The sequence below is a fragment of the Acinonyx jubatus genome, chromosome B1, assembly GCF_027475565.1.
Source record: "Acinonyx jubatus isolate Ajub_Pintada_27869175 chromosome B1, VMU_Ajub_asm_v1.0, whole genome shotgun sequence".
In the NCBI taxonomy this organism is placed as follows: domain Eukaryota; kingdom Metazoa; phylum Chordata; class Mammalia; order Carnivora; family Felidae; genus Acinonyx; species Acinonyx jubatus.
Window position 1 is genome coordinate 121,084,948 of NC_069382.1, and position 23,120 is coordinate 121,108,067.

Genomic DNA, 23,120 nt, shown 5'->3' on the forward strand with positions numbered 1-23,120 from the left:
ATAAAATTTGACTCAAAATCTTTATTTGGCATTTTTTAAATGAGTTAGCCAGAGAAGTGCTGCTCCTTTTCCATATTAGTCCTTCATTTCTTACCTAAATTGCATTTAGATTAAATTGTTTTTTTTCTCTGATTTATAATACCACAAAATAACTTCAGAATTGATTAAAGTTGAGTATAACAATTAATGTTTTAATTTTATAGAAGATCTCATTGTGACATTTTTCCTGGTATGTAAAGCAATGCTTTGGTAAAAATGCATATATTTTCCTTCTTATTTGTAAGATTATATTTAGTGATATTCTTTTCTTTGATTATCAAAGACTCTCACTGTAGGCAGTGCTATTTCTTATGCCTAAAAATGTTTCTGAAAGTTGCATCATTACTGCTACTTGCCCAGTTGAATGTACAGAAAGTTTCTAGTCTCCTATTCAAGTTAACCTGTATCAAGCACATGTGGATGCTTTCTGGTAAGACTGTAGTACAGAATGCATAAAATTTTTCCCCAGGAAATTTGCAGTGAAGCAGATGCTGTATGGATTTTTTTTTCTCCCTACTCCATGAGCTCTGTTAATTCTGTCTTCAGTAGGCCTAATGTTTGAATAAACCAGATGTCTACTAAATCATTTTCATGCCAAGAATTTCAGGATTTTGTACCCTAGTATAGCTTGGTCTTATTCCTTACTATAAGGAAGCTTAATAGTACTGTAATTTAAGGTTTTGGTTTTTAAGATAGAATTTGAGTGATTTAATGCATGGGTACCTTTAGAACCTGATAGATAATCCCATTGCCTTTCTTTTTATAATTAAAGAACTCCTAAACACTTTGAAAGAAAGAAAAAAAAAGGCAGTCCTCTTACTGTCAAGGTACTTCGTGACTTCAAGGAAAAAGCACAGATAAAACCAATCCAGAAAAAGGGTTTTTGTCCAAGCCTTCTTGTATAACCACAAGACCGGTAGCTGATGTTTTCTCGTTTCCCTTTAAGGCTTGGGGGTTAGCAGCTTTATAGGTAATTAGCAGCTTTAGACGTAAGGGCAGTCCTGATCATAAAAGTGACTGCATTTGTACAAACCAGTAGAATTAGCCTATCTCTTCCTGCTTAAGTCCTGGTGCTTGCTTCTCTTTCTTACCTTTGGCATTTTTGTTTTCAGAATGGGGCACTTCCATCTGCATTAAAAACCTATTCAGACTGGGGCGCCTGGGTGGCTCGGTCGGTTAAGCGTCCGACTTCAGCTCAGGTCATGATCTCACAGTTCATGAGTTCGAGCCCCGTGTCGGGCTCTGTGCTGACAGCTTGGAGCCTGTTTCAGATTCTGTGTCTCCCTCTCTCTCTGCCCCTCCCCTGTTCATGCTCTGTCTCTCTCTGTCTCAAAAATAAATAAACGTTAAAAAAAAAACCTATTCAGACAGATATCCTTTCTTTTCAGTGATTTTCTTGCTGGTGTCTGGGAACTTGTCTGCTGCCTCTCGGTTGGGCAGAAGCTGCTTTTCCTGTTATCTTGACATTTTTTAAAGCCACACCTCTTTTGAAAAGCCTCAAATCATCCTTTGCTGGCATTACATTCTCCAGCGTTAGTTCCTTTACCTTCTTTTTGGTTTAGGTTGTCCTATAATGACTTCAGATTTCCTTCAATCATATTAGAGTCTATAGGTATGACTTTCTTATAGCAATCTTGCACCCACACAAAAAGCTGCATTTTTAATACAAGATAAAAAAGTATTTCACAAAAAGTACAGGGTTTTTGTGCCTGCTGGTGTAGCTACAGTGATGGCTTCCCAAATTGTCTTTTCTTTTTTTACATTGGCCCTTAATGCTGGATTCATTTATTTTGGAATGGCAGGCTGTAGACCTCAATCTATAGTACATTTCAAGCAATTCAACTTTTTCTTATACTGACATGACTGTTTTTCTGTTTCTTAGGAGCACTGCCAGCATCACTAGTGGCACTTTGTATGGGTCCTATGGTGTTATTCCGGGCTAACAGTATTGTATTCAACATGTTGAAAAATATGTGAGCACCACAAGAGATCACTTTTTGCTGTGGTAGGCAATTTAGTGGAGAGAGAAACTGTTCATGTGGAGGAATTAGTGTCACACAGTGTTTTAAGCAGATATTCGCAACACTTGAGCTCACTGCAGCAGTAACAGGAGATGGCTACGAAATTATCACAGTAGTACTGTACATGCTACAGTGAATTTTATACAGTTACGATTCAGTACTACATTTTTATGTGTGTTTACATTTCTCTCATCTGCAAATGGTGCCATGTGCTATCTGTAAGTGTGTGTGTGTGTGTGTGTACATTTTGATACATTTTAACTTTGTAAATATTTTATTGTAGTGAATGATAAAATACTGGCTACATATGTTTTATTCACTCATGATATACCTAACTTTTTCCTAAATTTTTCCATACTTCTAGACCACATGGTACATATGTGTATTTTTTCAAATTGTTGCAAATCTCCAAAAATTTCCAATATATTTATTTAAAAAAATCTGCATGTAAGTGGACCCATGTAATTCAAATTCATGTTGTTCAAGGGCCCCTGTACTATTGGGGGAGTTTACATTGCTAAAACTTTTCTGAGACTACTTGATAATTTCAACCAAAACTTAAATTGCACATATCCCTTGCCTTAACAATTTTATTTTCTAGGAATTTATGTTGGCATTTGCCCAGAAGTACATAGACATATGTGTATATGTTTTAATTTATTATGTAATTGTTTATAACAATGCAAAAGTGGAAATGAGTTAAATGTTCACTAGTGAAGGCTGGTTAAAGTAATAGAGTAGAATAATATTGTACAGTACAATATTGTACAATAATATTGTACTCAGTGAGTCCAACTGTGCAGGTTGGTAAAAGAGGGATTTTCTTTTTTACTTTGTATTTTAAATATTTACAGTGAGAATGTAGTGTAGTAATGGGAAGGCAAAATAGAACAATATGTAGTTACATCAAAGGTGATCTATACTGGGCCAGTAATCTATGTGATATAGATCCTAGATCTCTAAGCCAGCAATAGACAGTGGAGACAGGATGCAGTATCTCTTTTTATGCTAATTGATATTATATTTCAGCTAAACAAACAAAATAAATGTTTTATACCAATTTTTGTTTGCCAATCAGGACTATATGATTTAAGTTAGATATCCCTTTTTACTTCTGGTTTGTTAGCTTTTTTTTGTTCATTTCATTTTGCTGTGTGTGTGTGTGTGTGTGTGTGTGTGCACGTGTGCATGTTTCTTTTTAATTTTTCCTATGAGTTCTCTGGCAAATTTGTAGTGAATCCATGAGAGATGTGAATTAGATGCTTTTCTAAGCTGAAACCATGAACTTTCTTTTTTCTTTCTCTTGCACTTGTCTTTTTTTCCCACATGCTTCTGTGCATGTGAAATTGACTTTGTCTTTTATTATATAGGCATTAATATGGAATATCTTTATAAAGAAATTTACTTTTCTTATGATAGTTGTATCTTTAAGGTGATGAAAGTATCTGTATTCTACAAAACCAGAACCTGGGACTAGAAAATTTACATTTTATTTAATATATTGAAATTTAGATTTCCAATAACTCTAAAAAAGTCATTTGAAATTGTTCAATAAATACTACTTTTTAAAAAGAGTTGATTCATCTTCCTGAAATGTATGGAGAAAAGAGGTTTTTTTTTGGTTTGTTTTTTAGAGCATGACATTTATTTAATAATGTTAGTAAATGACAGAGGACTGTATTCTAAGTTTTGGGTTTTTTTAAATGTCTAATGAAGATATTTGTTAAATTATATTTGGCCCATAACCAAGTTACAATTTTATGTCAGTCTTTGTGCTTTTTGTCATTTGAAACAGATATACTGATATTTTTTTAAACTGCATGTTCAAAAAAAACCCTCATGTTTTAAATTAATTTATTTCTGACATTGAAGAATATATTACTTTCAAATAGTACTTGTAGTAGTTATTTGGGGAAAATATCAAGTATCACCCAAATATCAGTATTTATGAGGCATAATAATAACTAAAATTTACCTGGTTCTCATAGTGTCACCTAGCACTCTGTGTTGCACATATATTAACTCATTTAATCCTTACAACACGCCTCCAAGGTAGGAACTATTATTATTCCCATTTTATAGATGAGGAAATTGAGACATAAGATTTACCCATGGTTATGTGATTAGCAGAAATACTGAGCCAGACCTTGAACCCAGACAGCATAGCTTCAGAGTCCACAGTCTTCACTATGGATGGTTACTAGCATCAGTGCTTAGTAAAGAGTCAGTAAATTTTTGTTAGACCAAAACTAAGAGTGTAGCATTTAAAAACAGGATCACTTAAGCAGCATTTTGTTTACAGTACAGGGGAAACAATATACCAAACTTTTCAAAAAAAGGGAAAGGAGGAAGTAGGATATTTGCATTATTCTAGATGATCATTTACTTGATTCTTTATGAAGTTAAAAGATATTTTGGATGTTTTTAGATGGCTATAACCTTTATATGTATGACACTTAGACACAGTGATAGAACCTTTGAAGCTTTTTCATCTAATGTTTTATTCTGCCTGTTTTGTTTCTTTATTCAATCAAGAAACATTTAGTGTCACTAAAAAATGTGCTATTAAATTTGACACCAAGTATAAACTGACTTGAACAATTCTTTAGTGCTATGTGAAGCAGTATAAATCTAGAAGGAAATGGGATATTTAAAATATATTTCATTCATTAGAGAAGATATTAAGAGGAACATTCAGGGAGAATAATTTGGTTTCCTTCATTTCAAATGTACAGTTTGCCTTTTGCTATTGAGATCTATAAACTATGTGTCATAACATGGAAGACATTATTTGAGTGTATGGTTAACATTACCAGGGATCTTTACCTCTGTGTGTAGGCAGCCTTTGGTTCGTGTTCCCTATCTCCTTTGTCTTAATTACCTTGTTTTCTCTCCTTTTTCATAGTTTATTTCTGTCTGTCATCACCTTTATTCTTCTCTGTCTAGATATAACCATAATTATTTTTATTTCACTTTCTTAAGTTTATTTGTTTTGAGAGAGAGAGAGAGAGGCACAGAGAGGGAGAGAGAAAGAATCCCAAGCAGGCCCCACACTGGCACTGCAGAGCCCGACATGGGGCTTGAACTCATAAACTGTGATATCATGACCTGAGCCAATACCAAGAGTAGGACACTTAACCTACTGAACCACCCAGGCATCCCAGCCATAATTAATTTTTGATGCAGGTAATGGAATGCTAAGATATTTATACCTCACAGAAAGGAAGTCCGGATTATCCTGCTCACTCATAGCTTACTGTGGGAGAGGCAACTTCCAAATATAAATAGTTCTACGACTCATCTCACTACCAATGTCATAGGAAGAAGAGAAGGGAGAAAACACATCCCCTCCACAGTGACCCATGAAATATTTCTGAACATGACCTTCAGCATCATCAGGGTGAGAGGGGCTTGGATGAGTGAGGTTCTTGAAGGCCTGCATGAATGATGCTAATAACAAGGCTATGAATATAACCCAGCAATTCTGACTCTAGGTTCCATGGTATTTCAATAGCACTACCTTAAAATGATCCTTCTTTTTATATAAGAGGTAATTCTTGCCATACTGAACATAATAGATGACAATAGGGGGTGATTTGATTTCATCCCTCATGAATCACATTCAAAATTTAACTCTATTAAGTTTTCCAAGTTTATCAAGATAATTTTTAGTGCCTTATCTAAATCTGTCCAACTGGTTCTAGGAACAGTTATGGTCTTTTAAAAAATCACTTACATTAACTCTTTGCACTTTCAACTTACAAAAGAATTAACTTCCGGATTTGTATTGAGTTGATGAAACTCTGAAGAAATGTTATCATGTCAGTTAGAACTACTAGGACTGGCAATAATCTATGCTTTTTTTTTTCCTGCCTCAGTAACATTAGCATTTACAGGAAAAGAAAGGCTATATAGGCCATTTCTGTTCATGTGTTTTACTTTAATCTGCTGAGATACACATTTTTTTTTCTATAAAACCAATGTCAAAGGTGGTCATGAAAAGCTCAAGCCTCAAAAGTAAAAGTCTACTTTTTTGATAGAAAAGAGAAGGAAATGCATCTCACATAAAATATTAATTAACTACCTAACGATTTTGTGGAAGTCAGTCCTTGGTCAGTATGAATAGATGTATGCATATTTCTACATCATTGCTGAGATTGTAAGTTATACCTTTTTTTTTTTTTTTTTTTAGAAACAGGAACATCCCTAACATCTTTAGGGGAAACAGTACTTGAACAATCTTTACCTAGCACACATTTAATATAAACTGTTTATATGTGAGACAAATTTAGGCACTCTAGGGGTGAAAATACTTTCAAGGCATTATGGCAACCCTGCTGTTAGGGGGGCGCTCAGTGATAAGGCCACATATGGATGAATGACTTCAAGGTAGATACTAACATTTTCATTCACTCTTTCATTAGCTCATATAGTTTCTCATTGATTAAAAAATATTCATTGATCACTTAGTGACTGCAAGGCACTTGCCATCACTGAAGATACAATGATCAACAAAATACTTTCTGAACCTTTAAAAGTTTACATATACCTATGCGGATGAATGATATTAAACAAGTAATTGAAGATTTATTTAATGGCAAGTGTAACAACTGCGACAAAGTTAAGAGCGGTGTGTCCTAAACGTGTATCACTGGAGACCTGACAGCTAATGGATTCAGGAAAGGTTGAGACCCACAGGATGAGCAAGAATTAGAGAACAAAGCCCACAAACCTCTAGTCAAAATAGCTCTTGAGTGAGATAGTCTAATATCCTGGATAGTACTCTAGAAGTGAGTTATAGTTTATAATTCTAGTGCCATCAAAGGCAGAGAATATTATGACTGAGATTACTAGTTGCCAACCACATATAGATATAAAGATATATTTATCTTTTTCTTCCTTACCAACAGAATCCAATTTTATTTGAAGAGCAACGTGCCCAGCTAAAACAATTCCTTTTTTCAAGTTCTATTATAGTTATAGGATAGTTATTTGACATACTTTTAACTAATGCAAAGAAAGCAAAAGTTATGGGACTGGGAAAGTACTTCAGAGAAAGCTGTTGTGTTATTAAACATATTTTTGCCTTTTGTCCTTTACTTTCACTTCTGAAATGAGAATGTTATGGTTTGGGCTATGGTCAGTATCTTAAGAACATAAGGATGAGCTAGTCTAAGAATAATACAGGAGAGGAATGCCTCGGTGGCTCAGTTGGTTGAATGACTGATTTCCGCTCAGGTCATGATCTCATGGTTCATGAGTTTGAGCCTCATGTCAGGCTTGCTGCTGTCAGTGTGGGTCCCACGTCAGATCCTTTGTCCCCCTCTTTCTGCCCCTCCCATGCTTGCACTCTCTAAAAAATAAATAAACATTAAAAAAAAAAGAATGGTACAGGAGGAAGCATGAAAGGGCCTAAATGTCCAATGCTATTGTGGTGCCGCAATGCTCCTGGATTTTTAATGTCAGCTTTCTTTGAGAGAGTAAAAGGAAAATTAATCTGCAAATATATAAGGTAAATAGAATCTTATTTGAGGAAGCATCAGATAGCTGTATACCTTCTTCCTGCTTTTACATTGATGAAAAAAGAAATATATATTCAAATAAATATATTTGTTTAATGAACTCTTTGTATGTTTATATGTTTACAAATAAGTATACAGTATACTTATATTTATGTTTATATATATATATATATGTATGTGTGTGTGTGTGTGTATACACATACACACACACATACATATATATATATATATATATATATATATATATATATATATATACTATATATACATTTGATTAAAGATTGTGATTCAAAGCTTTGTTTGAAAGTTTCATTGAAGTCTGCTTAAGTCGCTTAACTGATAGGCCAAGCTTCATTAGAAAATACATTCTAGTGATTTTTTTAATAATTATATATTTGGGATTTTAAAATAAATTTTTAGACTGGAATACACTCAGGTAGGTAGGAAATAACAGCCAGAACAATCTACGCAAAAGGTGTAATGAAAGCTTATTTCAGCCAAAGCATAGTGATAATTCTTATATTATGCTACCTACCATTGTATTGATATGTTTGTCCCTAGGAACAGAAAAGAAATGAAAATAGATATGAAAGAGCATTTACTGTATAACTTGAAAGGAGTAGTCGTGGTTCAGTTACCCACAGTGTTAAGTCTAGTGCACGGATTTCTGTCATATGGCTCTTGCTGTCAGGTCTGTTGTAGACTGCTGGGGTTCGTCCTTCTAGTGACGGTTTGCCTGAGAAGTGCCACAAGACTAAGATTCCACTCTGTCTTTGTGGTTCTGCCCTTGTCACCCTTTTAAATTTCCGGTTGAAACCCTGAGGGTCTCTTATTTCTTCCTGCATGTTCTACCCTCTACCTCAAGTTTCAGCTTTACTCTTCAGCTTTCTACTCTTCCAAGTTCAAAATTTGTCAAATACCTTGAAGAAGAAGCTTGTATTTGGGCATGGAGAATTTTACAGGGGCTTCAACTTGCTTGAAAGAATTGAATAAGGTCACAAAGTATGTGAAATAGTTTTTCCAAAACATAAATGCGGCGACCTGCTTTCCCTTGAAGCTGGTTGAAACTAGTGATTTTTTTTTTTAACTGCCTGGGACATTGTCTTCTTGTTATTCTCAACAACTTGACTACTTTTCAGTTTTGTTATTGTTGTTTGTTTGGTTCTTAACATACTAGCAGCTTTCCCTTTAAATATCCAGTTGACATCTCTCCAGGCAAGGAAGGTATCTTTGAGGGTTACATGCAGTGTCACACCTAATAGGAATAATAATGCTAATGACAACGATGATGGCAATAGAAGGAAGTTCTAGTGCTTGTTATGTATCGGATACCATTCTAAGATTTTTACATACATCAATTATTTTAATTCTGTGATTATGTCATTTTTAGATAGGGCCTGAGTTTTCTAGATAAAGTCAGGATACCTTAGATTTACCTCTAATTTGCACTGAGGCATAGCTTTTATTTCATCAGACATTTTGTGGCATTTTCCCTCAGTCTGTACTTACTCTTTTTGCCTCTGTGAGCTGGACATAGCTTCTAGCATTGCCAGCCCCTCACTAGAATGGAATTTTTAGTGCTGTTTCTTTGAATAATTGGCTGCCAGTTCAAAGTTTGTCATTTAAGCCTAGGACCTAGATTCATGTCCTAGCTAAAAAATTAGACCAGGAATATGCAAATCAGGCATTTTTAGTTTTTGGACCAGGACTCAGATTCTGCTGGGAAGTATTTTGAATTTTCCAAATACAGGAACAGGATACAAATAACTGGGGTAAAAAAAAAAGCCATGAGAAATGTTTTTCATATCCACTCACCATGTGCCTTTCCTATTTTCTGTGATGTATAAAGGATCACCCAGAGAGATTTGATGATCTTAGCTACACATACTGTTTTTTCCTGAAATGGTGTTTAGGGTACCATATATACGTATTGTTTAAATTATTGCTATTAGACATTGTTTCAGATTTATCTTACCAATCATTTGCCTAGGAAATGGACTTGAAAAATCAGTCTCTTGGTCAGACAAAATGAGAATTGAAGATGAGTAAGAAGAACTTAGAAGCACTGATAAAGGATAAAAGAAGGTAGTATGTTTTCAGAGAAGCGTAAATACACTGTAAGAACAGGTGATCATGAGCAAGGGTAATATATTTTCACTTAATAAAAGAGCCAGTGAATCTATTGAAATTTAGAATAAATAGTGTGATGAATTTTCCTGGGTGAGAACACAGTACTTCTGAAGAAAACTGATCACAGATGAAGTTTCTTATTGTTGCTTCAAGGCATTAAAAAAAAATAAAAAAAGATTCCTATGTGGCAGGAGCCATAGCCATCAATCATATAGAGGCTGGGCACTGGAAAAAGGAATAGGTGGTGACACCAGGCACCGTGTTCAGGAAGCAGTAACCATAATAATGTCAGATAAGAAAAATAAAGTGTATAGTAGGGACAGTCAAGATCTTTGCAAAGCTTTCCTAAATACCCTTGAGTATGTTGTGTGTATTCACGATTTCTTCGTGCTTTGACACTCTCTCCCACTTTCCTTCCACATGCTACTGAAGCAGCCCCAAAAGATCCAGAAGTCATCTTTGGAGCTACTGCTATTATTGCTTCTCTTCAGCCCACTCTTACTAAATATTCTGTTGATATAGGCCAGAAGAAAACAACTGTTGACCTTTCTTAGTTGACTTTCCGATGTGGCATTTGGTGTTTGACACAGGACTTAAACCAGAAATGTGAGGTTTCGTGTAAGCATCTCTCCCCTAGTCATGTTGAGTGCCCTTACCATATTTCGTGATTCTTTGGAAGTAGAAAATAATGTTGTTGGCATGTGCTTGGAGGTGGTAACAAGGGTATGAGAAACCAGAGAAAGTATGTTTTATAAAACATGGACTTTAAAAGTCTGATTTTTCAATATCCAGATTTGTTTGACTTATTTGAAACATTATAATACTCCCCTATTAGTCCAAACTCTGGTAGTTCTGTCTTGTTTGCATTGCAATTGGCTCTTGTAGAATAGTTAAGATTAGCTAATGCTTTTATAGAATTAGGTACCAATCTAAGTATTTTACCTGTTTTAATTCATTTAATCCTCACAACAACCCTATGATTTATGATGTAAATAGTATCTTTCTCACTTACAAATGAGGAAACTGAAAATCACAGAGGTTAAGTGGCTTGCTTAGGGTCTCTAAAGAAGTAAGGCACAAATATTTGAAACCCAAGAAGTCTAGTGCTAGAGTGCACACCATTAGCCACAAAAGTCACCTGTGTACCAGAAAATCATTAAAACTTGAAAAGTTCCATCTTTCTACATCATAGAGATGAACAGATATGTTACATATAACATTTTCTATTTTAAAATAATTTGAGGAAAAGGAGTTAAATTTTTTTCATTGAAATAATTAGCTAATAGTTCACAGGCATTAATTGTGCAATGATATTTTATATTTAATTGAGTTTAGAATTATTATTGTAGTTATTAATTTCCATGTGGTTTATGTTGATTAAAAATGTTAATATAACTGTAGAGCATATAAACAGCCATAAATGATGAAAGGGGAAGGCTTTTAACTTAATTGGAATCTTAAAAATGAAATAAGCAGTCTCATTCATAGAAGAAGTGAAGTATGGTCATGTAGAACAGATATAGCAGGGATAGTTCTGCTGCTTATGAAAACAAAAAATTATTGTTCTCATTCCTGTATGTAATTTGATTTTCAATGTGAAATTTGAAAATGAAAGTTTGATCTATATTATAAAGGCTATTTTTTTTAAAGAATATGGATCTAAGTTTCCTAATTCTATTTATTTAACCTTAAATTTTGACAAGCAAATTTACACTTTTATTAGGACAGCATAAATTTAGGGATACTCTTTTAAATTTCTTTTTTTAAAAAGTGATTAAGAAAATTTTCATATTTTTCTACTTATGCCATTGTTTAGTGTGAACATCTATGCTACCTAGTCTTAGATATATTCCATATAAGATATGTTTATGCTCATCCATTGAAATCTTTCTAGGACATTCCAGCACCTGGCAGCTATGATGTTCAAAAATCATATGAGATGTCCCAAGTTCAACATAAATACATGCCACCTCGTAGTTTTGCGGCTAAGCTGAAACATACCTTCTTTCTTAGCACAGCTCCTCGGTGCCTGGAGAAAATGACTGATGGGCCAGGTAAGTACAGACTGTGTTTTTAAAGCTATGAGGAAAAAAAAATTAAGGTTTCCATACTAAAATAGAATATTATAAACATACCTTTATATTTACCATACCCCTCTTTTAAATGTATAAGATGAAAAAAAATCTGCTTTATTCAGTGAAAGATTTTAGATTTTTTTCAGCCATAAGATTTTTTTGAGTTTTACGTCCCTTAATTTTACCAAAGACAATGTTACTCATTTGAACTTAAAACTAATAAAGTCATTTTCTACTAGGGAATAACCCAAAATTCTTAGTATGGTAGAGTTGTTAGAGGAGAAAGGAATTTAACTATGTATAAGACACACATCATGTTAGTGTCATGGAATGATTTTAATTTTTCTCAAGTATCAAGAAAACATCCATATAAAAAGATAAACATTTATTTGGGAAGGTTAAAATTCCCAAAGTAATTTTGATTTTAAAAATTAGGATTAGTTCAGCTACTAATAATAGTTTTCTTAGACTAAAAATGAATGCAATAAATTTTCCTGGTAATGAGGATAAATCAGTTAAGTGTGTTATTTCACACAGGAAAACTAGATAGAAAATAGGAACAATCATTTCCAGCAGTAATTTAGAAATGTATTACCACTAAACAACCAAACTGTTGTAGTGAGTCCTTATGAGAATATGAAGAGAAAAAAAATGAAACAGAATGGAGAAATTCTTTCAAGGGTTTTTGATAAAGAACCAAATTAGGAGACTACAACCTGTCAGCCAATGAGAATACTTAGAAAGCCTACAATCCATAGAGGCTTGCTTTGTTTTTCACTGTTCTTTCAAGAATCAAGTATTTTGCCAACATAAAGGTCTATTGTAAGTCAAATTTTAACTTTGTGTATTTTCTTTTTTTTTTTCTCTGGAGTTTGCTGTACCATTGTTGATTTTGTCAGGTTTCAGCTTTGTTATGAAGTAGAATTCAAACACTGTTAGTGTCCCTGACCACACTCATTATGTGGTCACCCAGAAGTGGAACAGGGGAATTAGTTCTTTGAAATTCTGGTACTATCACGGTCACCATCACCAAGCACTATCAAATAATAAATAAATATCCAGGGGCACCTCGGTGGCTCGGTTGAGTGTCCGACTTCAGCTCAGGTCATGATCTCACAGTTTGTGGGTTTGAACCCCATGTTGGGCTCTGTGCTGACAGCCCAGAGCCTGGAGCCTGCTTCAGATTCTGTGTGTCCTTCTTTCTCTGCCCCTCCCCTGCTCACACTGTCTCTCTCTCAAAAATCAACATTAAAAAAAAATTTAAAAATATCTATTTCAGGGTTTCTTGAAGTAAATTATGTTGAACTTCATATTTTCTGAAGATTATTTTTTCTCTCAGCCTTTACTGTTCTCTCCATAAAAATTATTGTAGATGGAATGTATAAGTTTCAATTAAGTGTCAGGATTGGCACTGTGATTTTTCATTGTTTCAGTATTTAGCCTAGGGCAAGTAAATTCACTAATTGTTTTATTAGTTTTATTTTACAAAATTCAGATAATACTTGCTGTCTACTTGGCTCTCATGAGAATATTAAAGATTAATAAGACAATTTCAAAGTCATCTCCAGAAGCTCTGAAGCTCCTTAGAAGTATAAAACCTTATTATAATATGAAATATATTTCTTCTTGTTGTCAAGCCAGCACTAGCTTCTGAAACAATTTGGGAGAGGGGAGTATCTTCATTATAAAGACAGTTATTATTTGAATTCAAAGACATAATGACTGTCAAAGTCACTACACAACTGTAGAGTAGCCAGCTTGCTAAGTGAAACGAGTTTATCACACTGGTTAAACTAATAATCCATCAAGATTGCCATCCTGCATCTTAAAAGTAGCCTATAATTCAAAGAAATTACAGCAGAAATCCCACATGCCTCTATAATAAACAGATTAGAAAAAATGGATTTCTGAAGCTATTACCTGATATCATGATGTATAAAATTTGATTTCCTCTAAAATGTGCAAATATTGTAGTAATTAGAATTGTTCATTATTTTAAATTTACTCTACTATTTAAGGTGTACCATCCAAAACATGTTTCTAACATAGATTCAGTAGGTGACTGGGGCCAATTCAATTAATATCCATGCTTTGTTTTGGTAATTGAAAATTAACTTCCATATGTCCTATTCTCTTACATTGATTTAATCAAGGAAAAGATATTCAGGCATCATATTATCAACTCTCTAAATAGATTCCTCATTTTTATTGATTTTTCAGTTAGGCTAGGTTTTTTTTTGATGAATATGACAGAGAATTCTTGATTCTTTTTAATATATATATAGTAATATGGTTTTCTGGTCTAAAATGAGAATAGCCCATATCTGTTTATAATTTTTAATACCGTTTAACTTTTCCTGGGAATACCATCTAACTAAATATGTTAAGTCTTGTGATTTATAAAAGGAAAATTATTGTTATAAAACAAGATACAGTGGTAATAGTTCTGTTGGTTATATGCTTTGTGTCAATTTTTATCCTATAGATAATATCATTTCATATCATATCTTAGAATTAGTTAAGAGTGGAATGTTTTTTCAAGAAACAACAGGTGTTGGTGATGATGTGGAGAAAGGAAGCCCTCGTACATTGTTGGTGAGAAGGCAAACTGATGAAGCAACTCTGGGAAACAATATGGGGATTTCCCAAAAAGTTAAAATAGAACTACCTTATGATCCAGTAATTTACCCAAAGAATACAAAAATACTAATTCAAAGGGATACATGAACCCCCATGTTTAATAGCAGCATTATCTGCATTAGCCATATTATGGAAAGACCCCAAATGTCCATAAACTGATGTATGGATAAATAAGATGTGATATATGTATGTATGTGTATAATGGAATATTCCATAAGTATAATGGAATATTACTCAGCCATCGAAAAGAATAAAATTTTGCCATTTTCAATGACGTGGATGGAGCTAGAGAGTATTATGCTAAGCAAAATAAGTCAATTGGAGAAATACAATACAATATGATTTCACTCATCTATGAAATTTAAAAAACAAAACAAATAATCATTGGGGAAAAAAGAGATAAACCACAAAACAGTCTCTTAACTATAGAGAACAAACTGATGGTTACCAGAAGGGCGGGGGATGGGTTAAATAGGTGATGGGGATTAAGGAGGGCACTTGTTGTGATGAGCACCAGGTGTATGTAAGTGTCTAATTACTAAATTGTACACCTGAAACTAATATTACACTATATATTAACTAACTGGAATATAAATAAACACTTTAAAAAAATAAGTGTTTTTTAATCCTATTATTTTTCATTTAAACATTGGTATTTTTTCTTTACCTTATTATTAATAGGAAGGACCTTTTGGGGTTGTATGTCAAATTCTTTATAAGCCAGATAAAATAATTTTGTGTTGTTATGTGTGTATATACATATACACATAAATGAAACTATAAAATTGAATTTATAGAGCATCTTATCCATATTTGTTCCTTGAGTCATGACATTACTAAGAATTGAGTGGTTTGCCTTATAAAACTTAAAGAATATGCATATTGTTAACTTTCTACCTATAAATAGAATAATTGGCAAATTAAAACTTATTACTGAATATTTTACATTTGTAGTTAAATTGTTAAGAACTGAAGTTGATAAATGATATGAGTTATGAGTTTGGTTGATAAATGAATAATATTTTTATGTTATTTACCAACTTACAGGACATTCATTCATTCACTCAGCATTTTATAGTGATGTATTTATTTCAAATTATTTTAGAACTCTTTTTTTTTTTAATGTTTGTTTATTTTTGAGACATAGAGAGACAGAGCATGAGCAGGGAAGGGGCAGAGAGAGAGGGAGACACAGAATGTGAAGCAGGCTCCAGGCTCTGAGCTGTCAGCACATAGCCCGACGCGGGGCTCGAACTCACAAACTGTGAGATCATGACCTGAGCCGAAGTCGGATGCTTAACCAATTGAGCCACCCAGGCGCCCCTATTTTAGAACTCTTATTAACAGCATGGAAGTGGTTTTGTTATATTCATAAATCAAGTTTTTGCATATATTTAAGAGAGATAAAATTTATTTTCATTAGTCTAAATTAAAGAGGGAAGTAGTATATTTGCAATCAGTATAAGACCATTAAATGTTGTGTAACCCATAAAAACACATTACAGAAATTTAATGAAGAAATTATTAAATGAAGTGCATCACGTTACAAAGCAACCTACTCTTATTGCGTCAAGGTTTAATTCATAGACATGTGAATGGTTTTGTGATTTATCCAGCTCAGGTAAAGTAAAATTTTTGTTAAGTGAAAAAGGGCTTAAACATTACTTTATCACTCTTATTGACCTGGTTTTGGACATTTAGAAGAGGGAAAGACTCAGCAAGTTTATTTTTTCTTTTGTTTTTATTAAATTTTTTTTAATGTTTGTTTTTGAGCAAGCAAGAGAGACAGAGTGCAAGCAGGGTAGGGGCAGAGAGGGAGAGGGAGACACAGAATCTGGAGCAGGCTCCAAGCTGTCAGCACAGAGCCCGACATGGGGCTTGAAACCACAGACTGTGAGATCATGACCTGAGCTGAAGTTGGATGCTTAACCAACTGAGCCACCCAGGTACACTAACAGCAAGTTTAAAAAGAAAATGAATGAGGGCATCTGGGTGGCTCAGTCGGTTAAGCGCTTGACTTTGGCTTAGGTCATGATTCCCCGGGTACGTGAGTTCAAGTCCTGCATCGGGCTCTGTGCTGACAGTTCAGAGCCTTGAGCCTGCTTTGGAATTTGTGTCTCCCTCTCTCTCTGTCCCTCCCCTGCTCACGCTCTGTCTGTCTGTCTGTCTCTCTCTCTCTCTCTCTCAAAAATAAGCAAACATTAAAAAAAAAAGAAAATGAATGAAAATATTGAGTGTGAGAAACTGGGGACTCTTACACAACATGATGGGAGTGTAAATTGATAGCAGTGATTCTCAAAGGCAGGCTGGCACAATGTTTCAAATATATGCCATTTAACCCCAAAATCCTACTTCTGGGATTACCCTAGGGAAATAATAAATGATATGCCCAAAATTTAAACATCATGGAGATTCATTAAAGAACACTAGTAATGAAAAGTTTAAAATGTCCTAAAGAAACAAAAATGGGGTTTAGTTAATTCTCATACATCAACTGGATAGAGTCCTATGAAAATTTTTCAAATGGTATATGTATTTAAACCTGGTAATAAGATAAGATTCATCTGATTAATCATTAACAAATATACACTGAGGGACTCTTGTGTATTAACCACTGTTCCAGGGCCTTATGATACAGCAGTGAACAAAATAGAAACATTGTTTCATAGAGTGTAATATAAGATGTAAGAGACATTTAATGGATTAGACATTTAAGAGAATAAATAGATCATAAATTGGTAGATGAAAGAAAGCAAGGAAAAAAACAAAAGAAGAAAGAAAAAAGAATGAATACCAAATCATTATAAATGCTTTGAAGAAAAATAAGAGAGGGAAGGAAGAGTAGGAGTTCAGAGTGGGTTAAGCACAGTTTCAAATAATGTTATCAGGGAAGGCCTTACTTACTGAGAAAACAATATATAAGTAACTACCTTAGATTCACAGAAGATTTTGTTTTGCTTTTCAGTTGTTTCCTCTAATAAAGCACATACATTGCTTTATAGTAAGTAAAAATTATTTTAAGATTTTAGGTGAAAAACAATTGAAGTTTAAAGCACAATGTTTATTAAAATCAAATAGTTAAATAAATGAAAGTTTCTGCAACATATGCAGCATAGAACACATTTGAAAGCTGATAGTAACAGGTGCTGAGACTTATGTAGAAAGTATAGATCATTTCTCATGAAAATAACATTGTGATTTCTGCATCACACTCCCATAGGAAATTATTTCAGAAAAAAAAACTATAATTTATCTTAGAAGTTAATTGAACATATACCATGTTGGTAGTTTTGTTCACTTTTTCAATAAACATAAGTAATACCTTTGATATAAAAGGCAGTGTAGTGTGAAAACTAATTATTTATTCTATTTTCTCAGTGGTTTGTAATGTTACAGCTTTAGAAATGCTATAGGGTTTATCAAAATGCAGTTTATCCCTCTTGGTGAGTACTTAACCTACTGCAATAAATACGTAATTTTTGCTGTTGTTTTTCTATAGCTTCCAGAATGCTTCTGGGATGTTAAAATGCAAGGTAATTCTGAGTGTGGGCAAAAATAGATCAGATCAGTATTGAGGATTTGTTGATTCTATATCTTTGTTAAAAATGGTGGAAATATTATTGAAAATGAGCTAATTTTATTCTTTTTAACCTCAAGTTAACTTTATTTCATTGGGCAGTTTATATATATTTCAAGTAAGCTCTTTATATACAATTTGAACATGATCATATTTATTAACAAGCATATATTATAGGCAAAATTATCCTATGCCTGGTATACTGAGTTTTCAGAGTTATTCACTTTTTTTTGGAGACTTTGGGAAAAGCTTCATTTGAGAAGTAGAGAATAAGTATGTGGGAGTGGGGGTTGGAAGGAACTTGTATACAGTATTTTAGAATACAAAGGATAATATAATCAAAGTCTGACATAGAGTTATAGCCTTAAAGTAGAAAATGATGTAAAAATGTAAGAAATATTTGACACATGTGTATTTTATATAGACAGGTAATATATAGAAGAGATCTTATCTTATACATTTTGTGGGTATAGCATTATATAATGGAGTGAATTATAAATCAATAAAACAAAGAGGCCACACTTTTAAAAATTACATTGGCTTGGAACTAAGAAGGATAGACACAGTATATAGAATAAAAAGAAGACTTTGGACTCTCAAATTTCTACAGATAGGAAGTTGGCTAAAAACCACCTCGTTGCAAACATGGGCTACTTCTTGTATAAAAAGAAAGATAACTTAGAAGACAGAACCAGAAGCCCACAGAATGGAGTAATGAAACATACTGAACAACTCCTAGGAATTAGGATTGGACCCTAATTTAGGAACTGGCAATATGAACTCCACTGGATTTGAAATGCCTTGAGCCTATGACTGCTATGTCCCTCCTGTTTTTCTACCTTTGAGTAGCTGTATTGATAGCCTTTATCTTATGTCTGTTCTACCATTAGGCTATAGGTTGTCTGTGAGCCAGATAAGTTGTCTCTTTAGTTCAAGGCCTTTAGATGGAGAGGAACGGTATTCAAAGAGTTGTACGGAAGTACTAAAACAGAGGAGTCTCATCCGCATCTGAATCAGAATCAGATGACAAAATCCTGAGATTCAAGTTAATGCCACAACAGGTTGAAATTTGGGAGTCCTTCACAGGGTGGCTTGTATTTTACATATAGGAGATACGAAATGTAGCCAGAGAATGGACTATGGAAGATTGTGCTTTCCACATTTTTGCCACAATATCTTCTATCCTACATGTTCCTCACACAGTGCAGTGTTGACACTGCTCTCATTGAGTATTGGAGTTTATTTCCAATTCCATGGTGGACTTTTGGTATTTCTTCTATAGAATATGGCAAAAGAATTGCTATGTGACTGCCAAGGCTAAATCATAATAACTTCGTGCACTTCTGGATGGTCCTCTCAGAATGCCTACTCTTGAAACTAGCCATCGTGCAGTGCCTTAACGAAGCGCCTATAAAGAGGTCTGTGAAGAGAAAATGAGGCCCCCAGTTCTAGCTCAGGGACAACCTCTAGCACGGACTAGCCAGCTTTGTAAGTGAATGGAAGTACAAGAACCTCCACCCACCAGTCAAGCTGCCCCAGCTGACACCATACCCTGTGCTGCTGAGATGAATCTTCTCTTCTGAGTCATGCTTAAAGTGCATGAGTTTTGATCGAAACAAATGATTATTGTTGTTTAAGCCTCTAGTTTTGAGGGGGTAGTTTTTAATGCAGCACTAGATAACAAATTCTAAGCAGAGAAAGGGGACAAATGAAGGCAGATAAAGTTAGTTCTAAGTAAAAATATGGAATAATTGATGGGTGGGCAAGACAAGGCTTCATTATAGGTCTCAAAGGTGATGTGGTTTAAGAATAAGAAGTTGATATTCTATGTCATTGTTAAGTTGAAGGTATGTTCATGCCTACAATTAAAGTTGGATCAAGATTAAGGTTAGAAAGTCCAGGATTGTAAAGGCTATTAATAGTAATATTAAACTATTTTAGAAATATTTAATAGGGTAATGTAATAAGATGATTCATGTTCTGAAATCATCTAAGAAGGTCGGAGAGAACATTAGAGTTGGGTAGATAAAAGCCACAAAGAGGAAGGAGGCTCAGTTAGATAAATTAATGATTAAAATAGACATGTATTATATTTGAATGAAAGTTTTAAGTTTCCCAGGCATTTCACATCCATTACTGGATTATCACAACTACCTTATGAGTTATGATCGCTGTCCTTATTTATAAAGGAGAAAACTAAAAGGCAGGCAATTAAAAAAAGGAGAAAATTTGGTCATATTAACACAGATAGAAAATAATATAAACAGAAATAAGACCCAGATGGTTCAATTGTTTTGTTCATTCATTATTTATAAAAAAATGTTTTTTGAGCACATATTATGTTTCAGGCACTGTGCTATGAATAAAGGAAAATTATTCAATCCTTGTCTTCAAATTCCTGGTATCTAGCAAGGGAGAAAAATGTCCACAGATGATTATAATAAAAGTCAATTTTAGTGTCCCCTATATAACAGTTGTTTCCAAAATCACATATAAATTTACTGCAAATGGATGAGCAGGTCTGTTAAAATTTTTTTTCCCTGAGATATATTTGACATATAACATTATATAAGTTTAAGGTATACAACATAAGGTTGATTTGATACTTTTATATATTGCTATATGATTGCCATTGTAGCATTAACTACCAGCTTTATCAGGTCACATAATCATTTCTTTTTTGTGATGAGAATTATTAAGATCTAGTCACTAAGCAAGTTTCATGTTTATAATACAATATTGTTGCCTATAATCATTATGCTGTGTTATGTCTCCAGGACTTACTTACCTACTAATTATAAGTTTGTACCCATAAACAGCATCTCTCCTATCCCCCAGTCTTCAGCCCCTGGCAACCACAATTTTACTCTCTCTTTTTTTTTTTTTATAAGTTCAGCTTTCTTTATATTTTACATGTAATTGATATCATACAATATTTATCTTTCTTTTTCTGACTTATCTCACTTTTTAAAATGCCTTTTTAAAAAAAAGTTTATTTTTTTTATAATGCCTTTTAAAAAAAAGTTTATTTTAAGAGAGAGAGAGGCAGAGAGAGAGAGACAGAGAGACAGAGAGAATCCTAAGCAGACTCTACACTGTCAGTACAGAGCTCTATGCAGGGCTTGAGTTCATGAACCACAAGATCAAAACCTGAGCAGAAGTCAAGAGTCGGATGCTTAACTTACTGAGCCACCTAAGTGCCCCAGTATAATGTCTTTAAGGTCCATCCATGTTGTTGCAAATGGCAGGATTTCCTTCTTTCTCATGATTGAAAAATATCCCATGTCTCTACATACCACATCTTCTTTATTCATTCATCTGTTGTTGGGCACTTAGGCTTCCATATCTTGGCTCTTGTTAATAATGTTGCAATAAACATGGGTGTGCAGATATCTCCTTGGTAGAGGAGCAGCTGTTAATATAAGTTTCTTAAACATAGAAAGAGTAAGGTTACAAACAGTTTATAGTATACTAGTAAGCCAGGAAGGTACACAGTGGCAAATCCTCATTGATTTGTCAAATAATTATGACATATCATGTGAATTTATAATTACATATAAATTTGTAGTAGTTCAAAGTGCTATATCTTTTAAAATTTTTTGACATTTTACCTATGAAAATAATGTTAAAAATAATATTTGCTTATTAAATTTTATGGTAATTTTTCAAAGAGAAAACTGTTTTACAAATGTATGCATTTATATAATTGACCCTTGAACAATGCAAGCATTAGGGACGCTGACCCTCTGTATAGTTGAAAATCCATGCATAAATTTTACTCCCCCCAAACTTAACTACTAATAGCCTACTGTTGACTGAAAGCTGTACTGGTTACAGACTGTTGATTTACACATATTTTGAATATTATATGTATTATATACTGCATTCTTACCATAAAGTAAGCTAGAGAAAAGAAAATGTTATTAAGAAAGTCATAAAGAGAAAATACATTTATAGTTTTATACTGTAAAAAATCCATGTACAAATGAACCCACACAATTCAAACCTGTGTTGTTCAAGGGTCAACTATATAATCCTAGGTTCATTATATAATCCTATAATTCATAAGGAGTACTCTTTGCTTTGATACTGACCTTCAAATGTGAATGAAGCTAATCAAATTAAGTCGTAGCAAGGCACCTGGCTGACTCAGTTGGTAGATCATGCAACTCTTGATCTCAAGGTCATGAGTTCAAGCCCCAAGTCATGCATAGACTCTACTTAAAAAAGCGCACACACCAAAAAACAAACAAACAAACAAACAAACAAAACACCCAAATTAAGTTTTGTCTAAAATGATGAAAATTTTGGGAATATAAGAACAACTTAATTGCCTTTTAATGGAGGAAGTTGCTTCAAGAGTTAGGAAACTTCTTCAAATGTATGAGGTGTAAGTACTATATTTTCACCCGGTCAGGGCTAAATGAATTAAGGGAAATAACTTTTATTGAAATGAGTCAGAAAGTATCAGTTAAACTAGAAACTAACACCTATGAAAGGGAACGATGTAATACATTCATTCCTTCAGCACATATCTCCTGAGCTCTGTACTTTTGTAGGGCAGTGTTAGGCTCATAAAATATATTGGTGACCATGGCAGATGTGCTGTCTCATCATAAAGTTATAATTTACTGTGAGAGTCAGATATGAATCTATTACACAAGAATCTTGAACAACAGGTGTTTTGCACATGCATTTAATTTAATATACCAAATTTAACCATATGCTCCAGGGAAATAGAAAAAACTATTTAATTCAAATCTCCTTAAGTTTCTCTTCCAGTAAATAGAAGTTTGGCCTACATGGTTCCAGACACAGGAAGATCAAAACTCAAAGCCCTAGAGATATAAAAGAAGTTGATATTTGGCTTCTGAATGTCTATGTGCCAAGTCTTTGCAATTAATAGCTATTTAATGAATTTTCAATAATAATTTTAAAAGTGAGCCTTCTGTGTTACATCCATACATCAGTATGCAATTTTGAGTTAAGATAAAACACTCCGTGATTATAGTTATGAAAGGTTCTTTGAAGAATAAGTCATAGAGAAGGTTATTATAAATGCAAAATGGGCTCATTTTCTGGAGGGAGTGTAGATGGGGATTAGGGAAGGCCTGAT

The 23,120-nt window shown here is 33.7% G+C and overlaps 1 protein-coding gene across 4 annotated transcripts in view; it reads left to right on the plus strand.

The window, feature by feature from the left end:
* STPG2 (sperm tail PG-rich repeat containing 2) overlaps positions 1–23,120 on the plus strand; it is a 598,009-nt gene that overhangs the window by 211,557 nt on the left and 363,332 nt on the right. For all 4 annotated transcript variants that reach the window (XM_053217109.1, XM_053217110.1, XM_053217112.1 and 1 more), the window contains one exon: positions 11,607–11,766. In XM_053217109.1, the coding sequence (XP_053073084.1) occupies positions 11,607–11,766 (160 nt within the window). The remainder of the gene's footprint in view (positions 1–11,606; positions 11,767–23,120) is intronic.